General features: G+C 35.7%; 1 protein-coding gene across 1 annotated transcript; it reads right to left on the bottom strand.

Moving 5' to 3' along the window:
- Positions 1-360: 360 nt before the first annotated feature.
- Positions 361-20,157, bottom strand: LOC311214124 (lipase member H-like; the record flags this gene model as incomplete). The annotated part of the gene is made up of 10 exons (XM_084294569.1): positions 361-488; positions 4,580-4,753; positions 5,125-5,236; positions 8,066-8,158; positions 9,947-10,114; positions 11,154-11,243; positions 12,666-12,767; positions 15,398-15,506; positions 16,671-17,047; positions 20,079-20,157. 10 exons carry the CDS (start codon positions 20,155-20,157, stop codon positions 401-403), a joined length of 1,392 nt encoding a protein of 463 aa, XP_084150695.1. The 3' UTR covers positions 361-400.
- Between the last annotated feature and the right edge of the window lie 1,294 nt (positions 20,158-21,451).

Raw genomic sequence — 21,451 nt, 5'->3', positions numbered from 1 at the left:
AAATTCACTTGGTAGACAGGTAATTATATTTCAATGTAAAAACCATTATAAATAATAAATAATTAAATATATGTATGACTTGATTAATAATGTGCTGAGATTATGCAGATAATTCATCTTTAATTCAGTAGTTGCCTCACTGTTAACAAATAATAACTAATAGATCATTGTACGTTCTCTATGATGCATCGATTTTATTCAAATTTCCTAAATACATAGGTACCAGAACTTTTCTATGAATTTCACCCTAAGGCACTCAGAGGAAGTAATGCGTATTACCATACAGACTCTTGAAAATAAATCTGGGTTATCTCATTTCCCTTCTCATTGCAGTCTTTATCCTGAGGAAGAATCAAATGTCACTGCCATAAGAGAAATTAAGTTAGCAGAAGCTCTCTCTTCATGTACTGTTCTCTGGACAGGGGATGGGTTTGAAGGTCAGTTCAGTGTTCTCCATCAGTACAAAATCATATCTGCACAGCTGTACCCTATGAAAGTAGAAACAAAATAAAGATATATACATATATGTGCAAAACAGAAAATGTAAAATCAATAGAAAAATGTTTTAGTATCTGAATTATTAAACCTTCAGTATTTACTACCTCTCAGAGACAGTACTCAGGACAACAACAGATGTCTTCTTGTCTGTTTACACCCTACTTTATGCATCACTAGAGTAGTTTTGCCAGACTGCAAACAACCAGGTCATTAGATGGATGGCATACAGTGACATGAGAAAGAAGAGTACCACATTAGCCTGAACTATGAAGATGCTATAATGCAGCCACTAAAGCTGAATCTGCATTAAAATTAGTTCTTTAGAATAATGTTCCAAGTGCAGCCCAATTCCTGTTAACAATTTATTTTTAAATTCCTAGGTAGGAAAGTTCCTCTTCTTTCATTCCAAAGACAAGCAAAATACTGCATCTTAATAACTTCTCTCTATTTATTTATTCTGTAACAAGAGCATGTATAAGTCCCATGCAGGAGTGTAATTTATCATCTAAATGCCTTGAAAACTCAGAACAGCACAGTATCACAGGAATGTATACAGATGTCACAAAAGGAGCCTCTCACACACAAAATTTTACTTTTTGACATCAACAAATAAACTAGCTGTGTGCTTTTAGTGCCGAGACAGGTCACAGCTTTGCCCTTTATGTGCTATAGAAGATGGTGAGAGCTGGATGGGACAAACAAGTGACTGACACAGCCTTTCCTCCAATGGCACTTCTAAGGGCATACAAACTATGTTACTTATCTTCTACATTGCTCTGAACTGGCTAAACAACACAATTCACCTGAGACTGGGAATTAGGTACAGTGAAACACCTAAGGGAAAATAAAGGGCTGAGAAGGAACATCCCACAAGGCACCTTTGTTGTCATAAGTGCGAGATTTCCAAACAGTTATGAATCCACCTACCTGCATGTGAAAGAACTGACAGTTTCCTATATAAGAATTTGAGGCTCTTCAAAAGCCCCACAAAAGCTAAAACAGTAGATTTTACAACTAGGATCAGGAGAAATTCTGTATATTTTATATAATGCAAAACGTAGAATTTAACACAGTCCTTCATCCACAATTTGTTTTGATTTGAATGTAATGGTTTACTCTTCCATTATTTTTGCAGAGGGAGAGAAAACCATGGAAACTGACAGCATTGTAAAAATCCTCACAAAAGACTGTGAAAGAATTCACAGGACAAATTTGCAAAAAGAACAATATAAGATTATTATATGTATATATTTGTTGAATTTACTTTCAGTTTACAGCACTGTATTTCTGCACATTTGCAACAGTAATCGCAATGCAACAGCAGCGTATGTTAGCACAGCCTGTTCTCCAACAGAAGAAATCACCTGGGAAGGATTCTATCTAATCACAGGGGATAGAACAGTTAGACATGATGATAAATACTAGAAATAAAAACACTGTTTCCAACATTTGTCTCTCATTTGAAGTGAAATCCATCTAAGTTTGTGATTATTAAGAACCAGGCGTGTCTCCCGGGAGTGTAGACCTGAGAGAGGAGAGGGTTCTCCAGTTCACTGGGAAGTAGCAAAAGGCAAATGATTTTTTTTTGTGAAGTGAGGCAATCATAAACTTTCATCCCATGTGGCTTCTCTTCCATCTACTAAAAACCAAGGGCATGCCATGCTTTCTTGTTCAACAGAGATATTAATAAGGTCTTCTTTTTTTACTCTTACCGTTTTTGCTTTGGTTAAAAATAAATAAATAAATAAGTTGGCTGGACTAAGTATCTCTGAAACATTTACCTTCCTCATCAATTGAGTCTGAGCTGAGTGACAGATTCAAAAGCTTTCTGGGAGAAGTGGCACCTGGATGAACACAAGTTATGAAAGCTTTCGGTTTTTATGCATGAGCCGGAGTGATTTATCTTAGAGATCAGAGGAGTCTGAAAATTACATGTACCCTTTACCACTCCTACACTCCCACACCAGCTGTGTGAATAATGGGTCAGTGATTTTTCACAATTTTCAGTGATATTCCCCAGACTCCCACCGTCCACTATTAACCCAAATCTGGGGAGAGTGAGACTCTCTTTTATCTCTGCACCTGTCTCCTGGTTTTTACCTATTATTTTGTTATATGAATAATTTAAATATTTAAAAGTAGTTTCTAGTTAATTATCCTGTATTCAAGTAATTGGTGTAATTACATGTAACTAAATAAGGTAAATATAGGTAGTCATAATTACAATGAGCAATTATGTAATTATAACAACCAATGGTGCTGTAACATCTGCATTTAAATTACCTTCACATGCTGATTCAACACACTTTTTTACATCACTATCTTAAAGTAGCTAATGTGCCTGTATGACTACCATCTGATGAGATTCCGTAACAAGGACTTTAGGGGATCCTATATTAAAACAAATCAAGTGCATCTTACTTTAAAACTAACAACCATCAGAGTAACAGGCATGAAAACTCAAAAACAATAAAGATTGTTCACTGAAAGCAGTCACCATTTGCTAGATTATTAATCTGAAAAAGTTCTGAATAACGATAGGCTTGCATGAAATGCATCTTTTGATTTATCACCATTGAGTTGGGAAAAAAATTGCAACATGATTTAGAGCTTTGACTATCTCTCATCACCAAATGCTTTTAAATAAAATCATTCCAGTTCACCTGAGAGCTAGAAATTTATGGCCTTCAACAAGTTAACAAAGTTTAATGCATACATATTTGGAGGTATTATTTTGATTGCCAAAATTCTGTTTCTTTCTAAGTCTCTCCCACCTGTCTTCTCCGCTTTCTCAGTAAATGTGAAATAACAGATTAATTTAACAAAATTTCTTAATTGTTACAAATTATCATACCTGATTCCTTCTGGACTATTATCATATACCAAATGTTGCATTTTAAGTTAACAAAATATACAGACTTACTCATTATTCTCTCTCATCGGTTATTTGATTACCATTATAAGGAATAGAATAGAATAGAATAGAATAGAATAGAATAGAATAGAATAGAACAGAACAGAACAGAACAGAACAGAACAGTTGGAAGGGACCCACAAAGACCAACAAGTTAAACTGCCTGACCACTTCAGGGCTAACCAGAAGTTAAAGCATGTAAATTAGGGCAGTGTCCAAATGTCTCTCGAACATTGACAGACAAGGGGCATAAACAGCCTTGCTAGGAAGCCTGTCCCAGTGCTTAACCACCTGCATGGTAAAGATTTTTTTCCTAATATCCCGTATGAACCTTCCCCGGTGCAGACTTTATTTTAAAATCATGCTTTGTTGAATCTGCTATTAATGTGAAGCAAATATATGTAATAACTCTAAAATAAAGTATTGTTGCTACTCTGGGGTATTTCTTAACTTTTCTATGTAAAATGTTATTTTCACAAGATGAAAACGTATCATTTAATTGCTAATGCTATAGTAGAGGTAACTTTGGAGATGTAAAAAATGAACTTATGGCAGCAGTGCTGAAGTATTTCAATAAATAAATAAATAAATAAATAATAAATAATGCTGTGTAATAACAGCACTTGGTATAATAAATGTAGATTATTTCATTTTAAGTGTAGGAAAGCACAGACTGCACGTTTTGCTCTTGGAGGGTCTTCACCATCAGCAACAAGACTAATAGCCTAGTTCAGTCATAGAAGTACTCCATTCCATGTCTAAGAAAAGCTGTGTACAGACACATAATTAAAAGCAGAAAAGTACTTCATAACATTCATCTTCAGGAAGAGAACTTCTCCCTGCAATCACTGCAGGTGTAAGTCAGGCTGACCTACATAAGTGGTCCTTGAGAGCTCCTTCAGAGCAAACCGTAACAGCAGCCTGCTGTAATAAGGAGCGTGTATGACTTTTACATGCACAAGAGTACATTTGAGGGTGCTGTGCACTAAGTGTTAATGTACAAAACAGCTCTTCCACAAGATGAATTTTATCCTAGATAGGATTAGAAGATTATTCCTGCATTTATGAATATGTGATAAAAAAGTAATAGAGGCAAGTACAAATTTCTGAGGAAACATCCTGAGCAGTTTAGTTGACACACAACTTTGATGCGTAACAAACACTTACCTTTCTGGGTTATTAAGAGATTTCAGCCTCATCTGAAGAATCCTAAGCTTGTACTTTGGACCTATTAAAGTCTTCGTAGAAAAGGTCAAGGAAATTTTCGATATTTTGTCAAAATCCCGGTAAAATCCAGTCAATATTTTGACTCTCTTATATTGCTGAAATGTTGCAACTTCACTAGAGAAAAATATGATTTATAGTCAGAGTTTTTTATCTGAGAAATATTCATGATTTCAAAGAGTTATTACTGAGAACAGAAATCTTGCAAGACGGATCAGCTGAGAACGTTCAGAACAAGGACACTGAGAACTGAATTCAAGCGAGTGGCAGACAAAAACATGGGCTAGTTTGGAAAGGAAGGGAAAATCATTTCAGGTTGAGAAGCATTGTCTCTGACACAGAGCCGTATCAAATCCAGGAAAAGGAGCTGTGGCCAAGACTTAACAACCTCTTGACTTAGTTGACAAGTCTGAATCAAGGCTTAGGAAACTCAGGAAATTAGTTCTACACAGAGATAAAAAAAGATTTACGGACAAAGCATGACGTACCTATTCACCTCTGATTCTATTGTGTTTCCAGCATAATCAGTTATCTTAACTTTAATGAAACCTCTCCTAATGCTTTTATTCCAGGTAGTAATATACAGTAAGTAGTTATACACTGCAAAAACAAATAGGAAATAGTAAGATTTAAGGAATGAACCTCAACAGGATACAGTTATTATCAGCACCCTTTTAAAAGTATTCACTTGGTGATGGTAATAATAGCAACCCTTTACTTCTGAGTAACCAGCTAAAGCCAGAACAAAATGGCTATTGTCAAATCAAAAAGCAGCTTTCACAAAATGGCTGTTTGGAGGTCTCTGTACTTAACGTATAATTTTTTCCGGTTCTTACATGGAAACAATTTGCATCAGAAAACTGCCATCAGAGTTAACATGAGGAGTTTGACCTTACTAAGGAAACAATGCAAAATTAACTCCTAACTGGCACCTTCAGTTCTTGGCAAGCTCTGCAAAGTGGGGATATTTGAGCTACTATTATGGTGAAACAAACTATCATGCTATCCACAAAAGTGATGCATCCAGAAATAGGTGCAGTACATTGGCAGGAAGAGGGAGGAACAGCATTCATGCAAGTTTTCTGGATAGGCAAGCCAGGCAGTTAGCTAGGTGAGCAGATGAGTCGCGAGCTAACAGCTGAAGAGAGACATTATTCTGGTTCTTGATTGCCCAGCCTGCGTAATCACAGCAGTACACATCCACAGAGCACCCTTCTCTCAGAGGAAGCCAACGTGCCCAAACATACTTTTAAGGGGATAGGCCACATGGGTACTAGAAAAACTGTGTGGGGGTGACTGAGGAGAGGAGGCTGACTGCTTTTCCATGCTCCAGTCTCTTCTGACCTTCCATGGGAGGGCTCACTGCCTCAGTAAAACACGCTACTGCTGGGGAATAGTGCCCTCAGAGCACCAGCCCGCTGGAGGACAGCATGCAGTGGGCCTACTCTGCCATGCCCTGTGAAGCACCGACCTGGCCTTCCGCTGCACTTCTGCAACCACCACACATACTGTGACTGGGCTATGGCTTTCCAGAGGAAATACAGCATTACTACTCTGAAAATTGGGAAGCCAATTCAAACCCATTTGTCTTTTTTTCTGGCATGTTATTCTTTAACAGTCTCTCCTAAAAGGCAAACCCTCACCTTGAATGAAAAACTGGTCCTACTCAGGTTTACAGTTTTATTTAGTTCAAGGCTTCTTTTTTTTTTTTTTTTTTTTTTTCTTTCTTCTCTATTTCCTCATGTTTTCAAACATCTGTGAATTAAAATAAGGCTTAGTTAATAAATACCCTCTTTTTCAGACTGCTTTATTAGACTTACTTTTCTTCTTGACTTTGCGTATTTTCCATCCTGTCATTACAGATCTTCTTACTCCTTTCCATGTATCTCCTCCTATGTTTGGTAATAATCCCCCTGTTTTCTCTCTTCTACCACACCTGTCCCAGACTACTCTATATAATCTTTTATTCTTCTACATACTTCTTCCACCAGGAAAGAATAAGGATTCTGCCTGAAAGAATCAGGATTTTTGATAGACTTTAATATGTGTGAGAGTGAAAGCAAAGCCATATTTTTCTCCAAGAGGAATGAAATGAGGAAACCTAGTAGCCTGTGCAGCCTTGAAAGCATGAAAGAGCAAAGTCCAAGCAGACCTGACAGGGAGAGGAGCAGCAGTAGCAGATGTTGAGTGGAAATAACACCAGGAAGAGACGGGTCTATTTTTCTTCTCTGGGTTAGGAAGGACGAGGGGAAGAAGATTTGACTTGGGCAGTTTAGAGAAAAAGGGTTGGGAAGACTCTGGAGTGTGTAAAGGGCTCTCAAATAGGCACTGTAACATTAAAATCAATATACTTGAAATGCAGTTAGCTACCCATATGCTCATTCTCCTTCATCTGCCACTATGGAATACATATATGTAAGCAAATTTAAATTTGTGCCTTAGGCTTTGCTCCACAAGTCTTTTTCTCTGCACACCAAGACCACTTCATTTCGTTAGTCAGCTGCACCAATTACCTTAGCACTACGTTATATAAAATCTGTAACACCTTTGTTAACCTCTTCTGGGCCCTTTGGAAGAAACAGTGATTTAAGCAAGAACAATTACCACAGTAACAAAAAATAACTTGGTCCCTGGTCACAAAGCTTGCTGAGAAAATGGAAAACGCCAATGGGAAAACTTGATTTCACTTGAATTCCATATAAGCCTATCCCTATACCCCAAACCAAAGATTTTGTAACATCACTAACTAAAAGAGTCTCTTGAAAAAAACAGATAAAATCAGAAATAGGATAAGACTCTAAGCTAGACCTCCAAATGGAGAGGTAAATTGTTGTAGCTAAAGTCCACACCAAAAGAGTTCATCCCTATATAGCATAACCCCGATAAAGTCAGTTTTTCCTCCTCTGTTTTCCTCGTGGATCTTTAAAAGCTGGAATAGCTCTAGTTCAATGTAGGTCACTAACCACCCTGGGGGTACAACATACAAGTGTTTCCTTTCCTTCCTCCACCCAAGGAACTCTTGCCAGTTTTTACTCTCTGAAAATGGCAAGAACAATCCCATCTAAGCAGATTCTCTCAGCATTTTCCCTGTCACTTGATTCTCATTTTTTGTCTTTCTTATTACTCTGGCAGTCAGTCCATTTCACAGAATCACAGAATTTCTAGGTTGGAAGAGATTTCATTACTTTTAAAGTCACATTTCCTTATCAGTTAACATATTGCTTACTCTTTTGCCATATTAACTCATCTCCTTCCACCCAGTCTGCAAACTGACACTTCACTCATGGTTTGTTTGTTTTCTATTGCAGCTAACAATAACTTTCTACTTTTAACACGTGTTCCCTTCAAGTCAGCTAAAAATTAAGAACCATAACATTTCATAAAGGGACTGTTATGCATATGTGTGTGTGTGTGTGTTCATTCACTTACTGCAGAATGGGTCGTTGTCTGAAGTATCAAAATAAGCTTTCGTTGGTGAATTCTTCATTATTAAATGTTTTTTCCAGCCATCAGCATAATAACCTGAAATTCAAAGTTTAAACATTTTATTTCAGTCATACAGCAGCATCACAATACACATACAATTACCCAAAAGCAAGTTACTCAAAGTGACAGACTTGAGTTTAATTTTCTTAAACATTCACTTAGAAAGTAAGTGACTTGGAAAATGCAGGAATACCATAAACAGAACAGAAGAGCATAACATATGTATGTATTTCATTTTTCTAATATATTACTGTCAAACAATTGATATAATTAATATAAATAATAATTGATATAAAGAATGTGTTTAGTGCCAATAAAATCCTGCAGAGGTAATAAAAACAAAACCAAAAAAGTAGCTAACATATTTGCAGAGAACAATTACAGAACAGCTTCACATTTAGTAAAGTGTCTTCCTTTCTTGCTTGAGTCATTACAGCAAGCATTTTTAAATCCTGTATTCTATAATTGTGGATATGATTTAATAAAACATTTGATGCTCTTTAAATCTCCTAAGTTCTTGGGTGCAATGTATTATTATTATTATTATTTATAATAATAATAATTAATTAATTAATTATTATAATTATATATAATATATATATAAATTATATATAAATTATATATAAAAATTATATATAATATAATATAATATAATATAATATAATAATAATAATAATAATGTAATTTTGCTTTTTGTCTTTGGGTCTTGATAAAAGTCTTTGTTTCTAAAGTGGCTGATGCTATTCAGTCCCTCTTGACTTCTTTATCTAGAATGGACAGTGAGGGCTAGTTCCAGGCTGCAGAGCTGGCACTGCAAGACAGCAGGTGGGAAAGCTTGCAGCAGAAGGATGCTGTTTCTCCTCCAAGTTCCCAGTTTCAGCTGCCTCCCATTTCTTTATACATATTAAAAATAGAATTAAAAAACCCTTTCCTTGTGGGTATTAAAATAAAAATTAACAATGAGGGCAGCTGATTGATCATATATTTCTCCACATCTAGCTCAGGCATTCTGTTTAAGTGCATCAGGCATGACTAATAACCATTCTAGTCCCTGAGTCTTCCCGCCCTATACTAAGGTCCTGTTATAGTTGGTTCTTATTATAAAATAGTATACAGACACATCTATCTATGTTTTTTCTTCAATCTAGACCTAACTAATATAACTGTTCAAGGACATACGTCAGAAGACAAGGTATGAATTGAAAGTTAACTTCTATTTAAATATTCTAAATATTTCCTTTTTATGAAAACCCTGCTTTGCCAACTGGGAAATGCTCACGTTATTTAAGCTGCTTTCAGATCTTCTCTAAAAGTAATAAAGGCCCAAACAACTAACAATCTCTACAAATATGAGTTTGATTCCAAAAAAAGAGACAGAGACTCCATGAAGTTGCTATAATCATTATTACTCTTAATCAAAAACCACAGGTACTCCAGGAATTATAACATACTACAAAAGCCTAAAGAGATGTATCACAACACACATACAATTACATAAAAGCAAGTTACCCAAAGTGGCAGACTTGACAGACACACTTAAGAAGAAGCAATTTCTCTATATAGAGGAAATGCATGCTGAATCTGTTTCAGACTAGAAAGCCTAATAATCAAATATTGGGAACATTCAGCACCCTATCTTAGAGAGCTAACTATAAAGCAGACAAAGCCTTAAGCTTTGAACTGTTTAAAACAGTATGCAGCTCTACCCTCAGTCAATCTCATCAGATCCCTTAGCAAGATGCTACAGATCCCTGGGGCAGACCCAGAAGGAGCAAGTCTGAATTTCTGAAAAACCCATCCCAGACCAGATATGGTAACTCTTACCCATTACTGGACATGACATTGGCTGGAAAGCTTCACAATCAACACATTTTCCTCTCTTATAATCTGAGTAAGAGTCACAAGGATATGCTATTAAGTTGCACTTCCTTTTCAAAGATGATAAGAAGAGGAAGACAGATCTTTGATGGTCACATTTAAAATACTGCAATCCTTCAGGAAAGAAAAAATGAAATGTACAAAGAATATGTCATCATTTTTCTTCAGGAAAGAAAAGATGTTACTCAAATAATCTCATTTAACTAAATCATTCTTTGTTAGCCATGTCTTTATGCCCTGTTTAGATGATCACTGAATGTGGACCACCTGTTTAGTTGACCACTAAAATGGATGCACACACAAGAAGAAGAAAATAAAGACTGTTTTGAGTATTGCAGGTATAGAGAAAAACATTCAGGTTTTTATACGCAAGAAATAGTCTGTCTACTATGTCCTATCAAATTTAGACAATTTTTGTTATCAGGCATGAGCCTGTATTGCAATTGGCTTTGTTGCCACAAATGATACAATTGATCATGTGTAATATTTAAGTAGAAACACTATTGTGAGCTCTACTTCATATATATATATAATCCATATGTATATATAATATATAAAGAATAATACAATATACCAAAAAACATATATTCAAAATTATTTTAAAAACAAACAATCAAACAATGGGTAGCAACTTTGCCTAAAATTTATGGAGGCTGAAATAAGCAAAATTCTGCAGCAAAAGATCATGCAATAAAACTGTTTTCTTTCTGAAGAAAACAGGTCTAAAAGACCTGTTCAAACCCTAGTACATCACTGCCAATCAGGTAGAAACCTGATATATAGTGGAGACTTGAAACCCTTGCCTTGTCATTTCCTAGTGGTGATGTCCAAATCACTTGCATCTTCCCCTACAACATCTTTTCCCATACCTGACCATATATAAACACAGGAAAATAATGATCACTACATGCATGTTATATAGACAGTAATAATGGTACGATGGACTATGTATGCATATGGGAAGATTTTTATTAAAATCAAAATGCCCAATGTCTTTGGTTTTCCTTTTTGCTGAATGAGAAGGGAAAAGAAAGAATACAGTGCCCTCTAACCCAATAGTACTGTGAATGGGAAGTGCCCACTGAATTCAGGTTAGTCATTTTTGATTTGACCTCAGACTCTTTTCTCATTAACTGAACACATTTTTATTTACCACTGAATACTGTTTGTGGGCAACCAGGCTGATCCATTCCTCCATTTGGATAGAAATCAATGGTTCCTAAAGGTTTCTTGAAACCTAGTACTAAAAACATCACAAATTAAAAAACAACAATAACAACAAAAACATAAGCAGAATTATCCAGTGAATAATTTATCATTAGATTGCACTACAAAATAACATGGATCTTTTAAAGAAAATACTTGCAAATATATTGTTCTTTTGTTCTTTAAGTGGAATTCATGTTGAGTTAAAATTCACATTTTTTTTTCTTTCTAAGAGAAGTTGTTAAAATGTAAATTGCAATCTACAAACGTGTGCATGACTCTTATTTCCACAAAAGAAAAAGGATAGGACAGAAGCAACTCTTTAGTACTGCAGCTGAAACATTATTTGCATGAAGAAATTTATGAAATTCATGTTTTCTCTATGAACGAAAATTATTTCCCGATGTTTAACTAGAGTAAGATTTCCCAATTTTTTTTGCATATGACATTGGATTCTGAACTACACTAAAAAATAAATCTTTGTTTCTCATGTTCCATAAAAGAAACATGACTGATTTCAGTAAGATTTAACTTAATCTGACCTACCTTCCTTTCTACCTTCCTTACCTTTATTCACATAATGGGAATGTTGCAAACATTGGTATTTTACAACTTCACATATAAAATTGTATAATAAAATAATAAGTTTTAATACCGTTAAAGAAACTGTTATGAAACTACACAAATAATGGGCCACATGTGGTAGATTTGAAAGGTTCCCTTATATTTTGAGAAGAAAATTAAACCAGATTATAGTATGAAGAAATCAGACTACAATGTCCTTCAACCTTACAGTAATGTGTTTCCATACATAATTTTAGGCAGTGGATCTGAACAGCGTACTAATGTGTTACAGCTGAGACTGGTTATCTGAGAACAGGCTTTAATTCAGTGACATGCTTACAACCTCTGTGTTCATACACACTAGCACAGTAAAAGAATGTTTACGTGATACTATTTTGCAAAGAATAGTATCAGAAATAAATGCAATACACACGTTTTATCCAATGTGCAGACTTCTTGGTTTGTATTCAGAAAGAATATACCATAACAAACAATGCATAAATTATTACATTTGCATGGCATTAGGTGGACTCATCTTTATGTTTATCTACATATGTCTTCAGTTAGCTGTTGGATATTAAAGTTGCTTCAGTATTTTCAGGTTCAGGTTCAGGAAGCTAACTCATTCAATAACAGGACTACTCATGTCAGAACAGAACAAAACAGGTCATCATTGCTGAAATCATCATCAAAGTTGAATTTCAATTTCTTGATGAACAAGCTTACATAAAACATGATTTCAAAAGTATGCACACTATTAGGAAGCAACAGCACAGCAATCCACTCATTAAAACTACTGCAACGCCATATGCATGTTCCTGAAACAGCTTATCCCATCTTTCCCTTTTCTGCCTTTCCTTTAGCTGAAATAGGGAAGTTAGAGCTATGTCATTACCATCAGAATCTGTATGAATTACATCAACGAATTTTGCATCAGTACGATCCAATCTGCCCTCTGGTGGTTCTCGAGTGAATGAAGGGCCTGCTGGATCAAGACCTGAATGAAAGAGACATTAGCATTACAAATCCTGGGATCTGTATCTACAGTTATATACAAGATTGACACGTGAGCATTATTCATCAATGACTTACCATTAGCATTACAAATCCTGGGATCTGTATCTACAGTTATATACAAGATTGACACGTGAGCATTATTCATCAATGACTTACCCCTTTTCATGAGGTAATAAGAATAAAACCAAAACAATTATTCACAAGTTTCTATTCTTCAACTTGCTAAGCTAAGTAAAGCAAGGTTTCCTAGTACAAGACCAAGCCATATGTTTGAATTTCTCTCTCTCCTATTAAGTTTATCTCTCTCCTGTTAAGTTGTGCTCATCTCCACATTCTCCAGAACAACTATAAGCCAACTATATTAGGAATAAAATCAAGTTAATTCATTTTCTTTTTTTCCCCCAGAAAATACGATTCCTATTATTTACTTCATAAAAATAAAATATGAAATGTAGCTGCTCTCAACACCAGAACCCAGGATAGGGACATCTTGGATGGGAGATGATTTCAAACAAGCCTTGATCATTTTACCAGTTGGTGTTGGAATTAATTATAGAAAAAAGTTTTTAAAGGAAAATAAGTGACATACTATCTTTTTACACAATTTCATTGGAAGCAGGTCTGGAAGTATTATACTCAAATCAAAACTGAACTATGACAAAAGAGTTTTCAGCTGAGATCCACAAAAAGCACTTGATACCTAATAGGAGAGAATTTGGGTGGTAAAGTATTTGAAGCATAAGCACTTCTTATTCTCCTTCCTTTTAGCAATAGAGAATTATTGTTGTGCAACCACGAAACTTAACAGTTTTCAAGATAGTAATTACTGTCCTTCGCAGGAAAGAAAAGTCGTTAGTTGAGGTTTGCTCTGTTCCTAGTTTCTTGACAACAAAAGCAGAGACAAAGGGAAGAGGGTGGCAAAAAAGCAGCAAGGATGGAAAATGTAACTAATTGTCAAGACAAAACGTATCTTTGCACTTGACTCCTAATTTCATTCTCACTAATTGTGAGATGGGTCTAGCACATGACCTTAGCTTATTCAAGACCCAACAGATTTGTATTATGATTTAACTGGCAGATGTGCTTTAAGAACTGGTCTAGAAAGGTTTTCTCTCAAGATCAAGATAACCAAAATCCAAACTACCACAGAAGCTCATGGAATGCCAAGATTAAACATTCATTGTATGCCAGGTGGCAAAGTTTATTGTTTCCATCCATTAATCAGTTTTATGTTCCAAAAGCCTCAATTTATTTATTTATTTTTAATCTAGTTTTTCCAACACCAGTTTGGGCCACTTTCTTATAGTTTTACACCCCATTTGTTGGAAAGAAACAGTATCAAAACAGTCAAGTGATTATGAGTCTTGTGAGTTTGTACTATCTAGTCTTTGCCTTCATCTGTATTTGAAATGACAGGAAGGTGATTGGGATGTTTCATACAATTCCATTTACCCTTAAGCATCTGAATTCAGAAATGACATAGATCTACTAGCTCACAGTTAATATAAAAAGTCAGAAAGGCGGCAGACTTGTTGGCCTGGTATTGCCATCAAGATTGTCCCCAGCCTATGAAGCAAAAAAAAACACCCTAAGGAATTGTGTAAAGTGGAAATGAGTATTTATAACCAAGGGAATATAGCTTATCAAACTTTTAGAAAAGGCCATGGCTTTCAGAGTACTGTAGTAAAAGGGGAGGAGTATCTAATTCCCTTTCATAAAACTGGCTACTGGCTTCTGTTACATTTGGAAAAACAAAACAAAACAACAAATCACTTTAGTACCCCAAAGAGATGGTTAGGAGCTGTGAATCTCAAGGTGCTTCCTTTCAGCCTGAAAATAGCTGCTCACTTAAATCTTAGAAAGCAACAGAGCCTTCTTACAATCTTTTCTAGTAGTTAGTTAAATCAGCTTCCTCCTCAGCATGCCAGCTGCAGTGAATTTAGCTCTTGCACAAGAATTATCAGGAGCCTGTGTACCCAAATTAGCACTGTGGATTCTGCCCTAGGAACTAGCATTGAAAAGTTATTCTTAAAATTCATGTGCCTGAAGGATGTACCCAAATGTAGGTATTCAAATTTTCACTGTATATACCACTCCCACGGATGACAATGATGATTTGCAACAGATATTAGGTAAAATCTGCAGTATCCATGCTTCACACCTGATTTAAGCTTCCTGTAGCAGGTTGCCCAATATAGTAAAGCCCGCAACATGCTCAGATAATTCAAAGTGAAATTTAATGCTTGTGCCTAATTCCTGTGTTCTGACCAAAAGCTTCTGAACTTCCCTTAAGAGAGACCTCATTTTCTTCACCACCAGACTGAAACTGAGATAGTACATCACCTAACTCAAGTGGCATCTGGATGCAACATTTAGTTTTCATTTGAGAGACTAGAGGTAAGCAGTGGAAAAATAGGAAATTTCACCAGTAACTTAAGTCCTCAAAGAATAATTTTGCAATTTTCTAAACTTATATTGATGATTAATTTTTCCTCTTGTATGTTTCTAAATAATCAGTTCTTATTTGTTGATATTTCAATACCAGTATCTACGTGATCTGTAACAAAGCAGGGTACACTAGAATACAAGTATCAGGATTAAAAGCCTTACCTGTAATTCTGCCAAGTTTGCCATCATACTTATGGCCAACAAAACCAGCAATATGAGCCCCAAGACTGACTCCAATCATGTGCATAGAGTCAAGAGAAGCTCCATCTGCCTTAAAAAAAAAGTACAAAACAAAACACACACAGAGTTAACTAAGCAGACATCAGCAGATTGTTTAGTTGTAGGTTAATACTCCAGGCTATATATCGTAATTCTGTAACTTTAAAAAACAAATGGAAATTCTAAACTTATTTTAAGTTTGACTTTCTGTAATAGTTATCTGTTGTAGTAATTATGAAATTATTTGACTATAAAAATGTAAAAAGGAAACCTGAGTCACACTTCTTCCAAAATATCACACCAGTTTATTTGAAAAAGGAGAGTATAGAGATGGAAAAGGAAGACATTTACCAGATACAAAAAAGACGAAAAAAAACTATGAACAAGGAGGGCAGGGGAAATCTCTTCATGCCTTATTTTTCCAGTATAGTAAATTAAAACCATAATACCATTAACAAACCACAGAACAAGTGAATAATGGTGCCAGATGCAGACCTGCGGGAAAGTCTTAACAGGCCTATTCTACAAGGCTAATAGTATTTAAAAAAAAAAAAAGCTCAAAATCCACAAAAACATTTTATTACTACAAAGCATTAGGAATGCTGGTAACATGAGAACAGCTGGAAAAAGAAACAGTGAGCAGAAAAGAAAACTCGGGCGATAAAAACTCAGGTAATAATGAAAAAAAAAAAGATACAATTACATTTTTTGTTGATTTGATTAAGGATATAGATCTACAGTCCAGTGAAGAATACTGGCATCAGCAACTCTTTTAGCAGCTACCTGTAGCATCAGGAAATTTATATAAATTTGTGACAAATATTTATATATGTTGGTGATGTCTTTTTTATTCAAGATCCTTAACTATAGTAATTTAATATTGGAAAGAGTAGTGTGATATTTTAATTTATTGCTGAATACTATTTGAATAACTCTTACTTTTCTTCCCCACTGGTGCATTCACTCTTTCCAGAAGACTTAAAATTTCCATCTGGCTAAAGAAATGAGATGCAGTCTTACACATATTTCAGTGAAAGGGAAATGAGAATTCAGGTGAGGTTTACTGCATGCAAAATTAGGAAATACTTTGTTAAAGAAATATCACTTGATTTTCTCATGGGGCTCCTCGTTAGACATAACTATATTTTAAATATTCATTCCTACCCGAACTATGCTATTTAAACTTGTTCAGAACAGATACAACTCTCTGACTTACCAGCATCTGGTCAACATAGTCCTTCAGTTTTTCTGCAACTTTTCTGCAGTTTTCAACAGCAGTTGTATAAATCACAGTTGTTGCACCACGATTCCAGTCAACTATAATGAGATTAATATCCCCAGAAGACAGTAAGAGCTCCTTTATATCACCTAGCCATGCTGGTGGAGACCCTGTTGGTCTGAAGCCATGAATAACGAAGACAGTTTTCTTGGAGGTATTAAGGTACTCAGATGCAGTAACATTATGTTCATTGAGTTTCTCAGAACAATTTGGATTTTCCCTTGTGTATAGCAGTAGCTGGACATCAAGTTCTGTTCCAGATAAAGCATTGCCTATATTAAGGTCTGTAAATTCAGGACACTTTTTCTCCTCATCTGAAAAAGATGAAAATGTTATTAGACAGTAATTTGATGAGTCAGACCAAACAAAATATCACCTCTTCACTTTTCTTTCCACATTTATCCATGGAAAGTGAAGAACCTGTCTTTTATTTACTCCAGACCTTTGGAATGAGGTGCCAGAAGGTGTGCTGACTGAGTAGGAGCCACAGTTAAATTAATGACTTTGTAGATATTATTGTGATCCCTTGAATAATTCAAATATGAAACTAACCTTTCTAATTATTTCTGAACCATATATATTCTCCATAATAAATAAAAATTAGCAACCAATGCTGATAAAATCGTTCGCTTAACCATCGAATTTAGGTTCTCAGAATTTTTTCACAACCAGTGTGTGTTGTATAAACAGGAAGACCATTGTGGTTGGTTCTTCCTCTTTTCAGCCAGGGTGTCAAAGTTGCTAATCCTTATGCCTTATTGTTCGATCTAGCAATAAGAAACAGTTATCTGACACTAGGGGATGATCCAGAATCCATACCCAATTTTGGATCACCATAAGGACAGCATTACCAAGAAACAAGGGAAAAAAGGATACTGTCCTGAGTTTGAAAAACTTAGCTGTATATAGAGGACACAAGAAAACCTGCAATATTTAGCATTTCTGTAGTTGGACAAAACAAAGTTAAGCTTTAGATCACTCAGGATCAATAGGAGGATGGCAATTTCCAAGAGTCTACAAAGACTTAGTTCTTTCCCAAACATCAAAAGGTAAGTCATTAAAAAGTAACCTTTGGCTACTGACATCATAATGTGTAGAATGTGGTTTCAGGATTCTAGGCATAACTCTTTTGCCTGTCATAGTTTTTCTGTATGACCTGTACACCTTCTCTATTGGTCAGAGGTTAAACTTGATGATCTTGAGGTCTCTTCCAACCTAGACAATTCTGTGATTCTATGGTTTAGGTGTTTCATGAGCAAAGATATTTGGGCCAATCTATTGACTTCTAGTGGTTCTAGTGGGCTACTTTAACTTTACATGAATCTTTTTTTTTTTAATTTAATTTTATTTTTTTAGTATTTGATAGCACTTGTGTCAACTTTCCTGCCATTACATTAACAATTTTGTAAAACAAAAGTCAATCAACTTCTAGAAAGCAAAATTAGGAAGAGGAATAATGCCTACTCAGTTCCCCCTTTTTAAAAAAAAAAAAAAAAAAAAAAAAAAGTGACCTGAAATTTCTCAGTACTTTTGAGTTATAGAAGAGGCTAGCTCTTCTCCTTTTCCCAGCATCTGGTTAGCAAGTAGAACCAAATTCACCACATTTGCAAATCTGAGGAAGACGAAGAACCCTCTATAGTTTGTAAAAGCTTGCATAGCAAGCACGGGGTTAAAAGGTATCTGAAAAATGTGTTTGATATCATAGCAGAGGTCTAAATGAAGCCAAACAAAGTGAACTGCAAAATTTGAGATGCAATAAAGATGAAGTAAAAACACTAATTAGCTTAGGGAATTAGACCAATAATCTCTTGGTCAAACCATGTATCTACAATGATTAGAGCAGTCAGCACTGGACTGGATATCAGGAAAAATAATGGATATTTGCAACCCAGAGTAAAGTTGAAGTTATAGCATGTTAGAAATGGTCTAAAACTTCCTGTCAACGGAAAAAAAAAAAATCATGCCTATCATTACCTTTTCATAAATTACAAAAATTTCAAGTACTGTGTCTGGGAAAAGTTAAAATTACTTGTATTTCAAAATAAATATCACAGTTCTCGTAATTTAGATATTGAACAATTTAAGTAACTTTTATTGTGATTACTGGACAGGTTATTAACTAATGACTGATACAGGAAGGCAACTCAGTTTCATTGCTGAGACTTATAGAAGAAGTTCAGAAATCAAGAACTGTTCAGCTGCAGTTTTCTTGAATTTAGTGGAAACAACCACTTGATTACAGTTTTGCTGTTCAGATTCATAGCTATAACATAGATCTTTTATTTTTGCCTAAAAGTGTTCTTATGTTTTGATTCCTTACCATATCATTTGACTGAGAGAAATAACAATTCATTTTTGTAAAGTCAATGGAATGACACTGACATAAAACAGAGTCTGATCCACTGAAGGGAGAAAACTATCACAAGGAATATATTTTAACTGATGAAGCCTATTTACTTGCTACAAAACATCAAACAGAAAAAATAATTTACTAAAGGCTATAAAAATAATTTACTAAAGGCTATGAAATTAGAGTGGAATTGTTCTCTGAAAAGTAAATAGAAAAAAAAAAGTCTTTGTAAAACTAGATCAGTCCTAGAAATAAATATGTAGATTTAATAGTTTAAGTTGTTAAACAATGAATCATTAAGGAGAATTTCTTCATACTCCTCTTTCTTTTTGACACCTGGAAGGAAGGAATGTCCAGGTGCCCTTTGTTCGCACTTGTGAGAGTACTCAAGTACACTGTTCTGTACAGTCAGAAAACACAAACAGGGGTTGGGCAGTTATATATGCAGTTTAATTCAGTTAATATACAATCTAAACTTTCCTGTGTATGTCTCTAAGCATCATAAGTGTCTTCTGTGGTCAAAAAGAGGGAAGTCTTAAGTGTACACTGCCTTTTCATAACTAAATTATACTACTTAAAATATAACACATAACTTGAAATGCTGTCAAACTATCAAATCAGCAAAAAATAATTACAAACTTATAAAATTAAGTGCTTAATAAATATAAATAGTGCTTAATACACTAAAACTATCTTATAATTTCCTCTTTACTTTGTACAAAGTGCACATACCTGAGTGTGTCTCTGTCCAAAGTACAGCAAAAGATAAAATATCAGGCTTTGTTCTATTTACTTTAAAATGGGAACCTTTGGCTCAGTTTCAAAGCAATCAAATTCTCTTTACTAACCGTCTGCTTCATTATGCACAGTTCTCACAAGATTTAATCTTTTGGCCAAATTACATAAAGAAATATTAGGTTTTTTTTATACTTCAATAAAGCCATGAGACTATATCACATAGGGAACAAAAAAAAAAAAAAAAAAGTAGTTCTTACCTGATTTCACCCCATATACCAAACAGATGAAGAAACACAATTTCAACATACAGAGACGGAGAAAAGTAATACGTAACATCCACACACAAGTAGCAAATTAAGTGCTTCCTTATAGCATACCAGAATTCTAAGTTAACTGAATGCCCCTGATGAAGTAGGTGACATGTAGAGTAGGAAGCAGAAAGCAAAACTCTATTCAAGCTTCTGCAATTCATGACTCCTCCTATTGAATGACTTCAGTAGGTAGGGTGATTTCTGGGTCTTCAGGGTTGGGACTGTTTTTTAATCTATTTCCCTCTCTCTTCGGTTATCACCAAGTTTACACATAAGCAGTTGACATTATGTTTTACAGAGAACTCTATTAGGAAGCAAAGTAGCTAGGTGTACATCATATTCAGAGATCCACCATGTCTGTGGTTGTGTTTGTTTTTTTTTAAAGTGTGTCATTCAATTGTAATTAGAGGCACTGAAATGGGCAAAAGAAACTTGCAACAAAAAGTCACTTGGGTGATAGAAGAAGTTTTATGTAAGAACTTGAAAATAATCATAGAACAGTACACATACTGAGTTGCAAGAGACCCACAGGGATCATTGAGTCCAACTCCTGGCTCCACACAGAACCACCCCAAAATCAGACCATGTGTCTGAGAGCGTTGTCCAAACACTTCTTGAAATCTGGTGGGCTTGGTGCCATGACCAAGGGGAGCTTGTTCCAGTGCACAACCACCCTTTCAGAGAAGAGCCTTTCCCTAACTCCCAGCCTGACCCTCCTCTGCCCCAGCTCCATGCCATTCCCTCAGGTCCTGTCGCTCTCCCCAGAGAGCAGAGCTCAGCGCTTGCCCCTCTGCTCACCTTGTGAGGGAGCTGCAGGCTGCCAGGGCATGCTGCTGACTCACATTCAGGTTGGTGTTTACCAAAACCCCCAGATCCCTTTCTGTGGGGCTACTCTCCAGCCTCTCTTCCCCACATCTGTATGTATGTCCAAGGTTGCCCTTTCCCAGGTGCATAATCCAGCAGGATCCAGTTGGGTGGTGCGGTTGGGGTGCCCGTTGTGAGGGTGGCCCTGGGTGGCCATGTCACTGCCAGGGAGCCCCTCACGGGTGGTGGAAAGGGCTCTGGGCACACCCTGGAAGGTGACCCATGAGGAAAAGGTGAACGAATGGGGAGAGCTGCCCATCCAGCCACTGGCTGTGGGGCAGCTGCTCCCTCAGCCTGTCTTAATTGGGGTTAATTCTTCATCGTGTCCCAGAGCTGGGTCATAACCTTCATTATATATACATACATTCTGATATATATATACATATATATAAATTTCAAGTGCTAAATATATATATATGTATATAATTAATATACACACAGAATCACAGAATCAT

Source organism: Netta rufina (genome assembly GCF_964035555.1).
Source record: "Netta rufina genome assembly, chromosome: 1".
In the NCBI taxonomy this organism is placed as follows: domain Eukaryota; kingdom Metazoa; phylum Chordata; class Aves; order Anseriformes; family Anatidae; genus Netta; species Netta rufina.
This window is presented reverse-complemented; position numbering and strand designations above follow the sequence as displayed.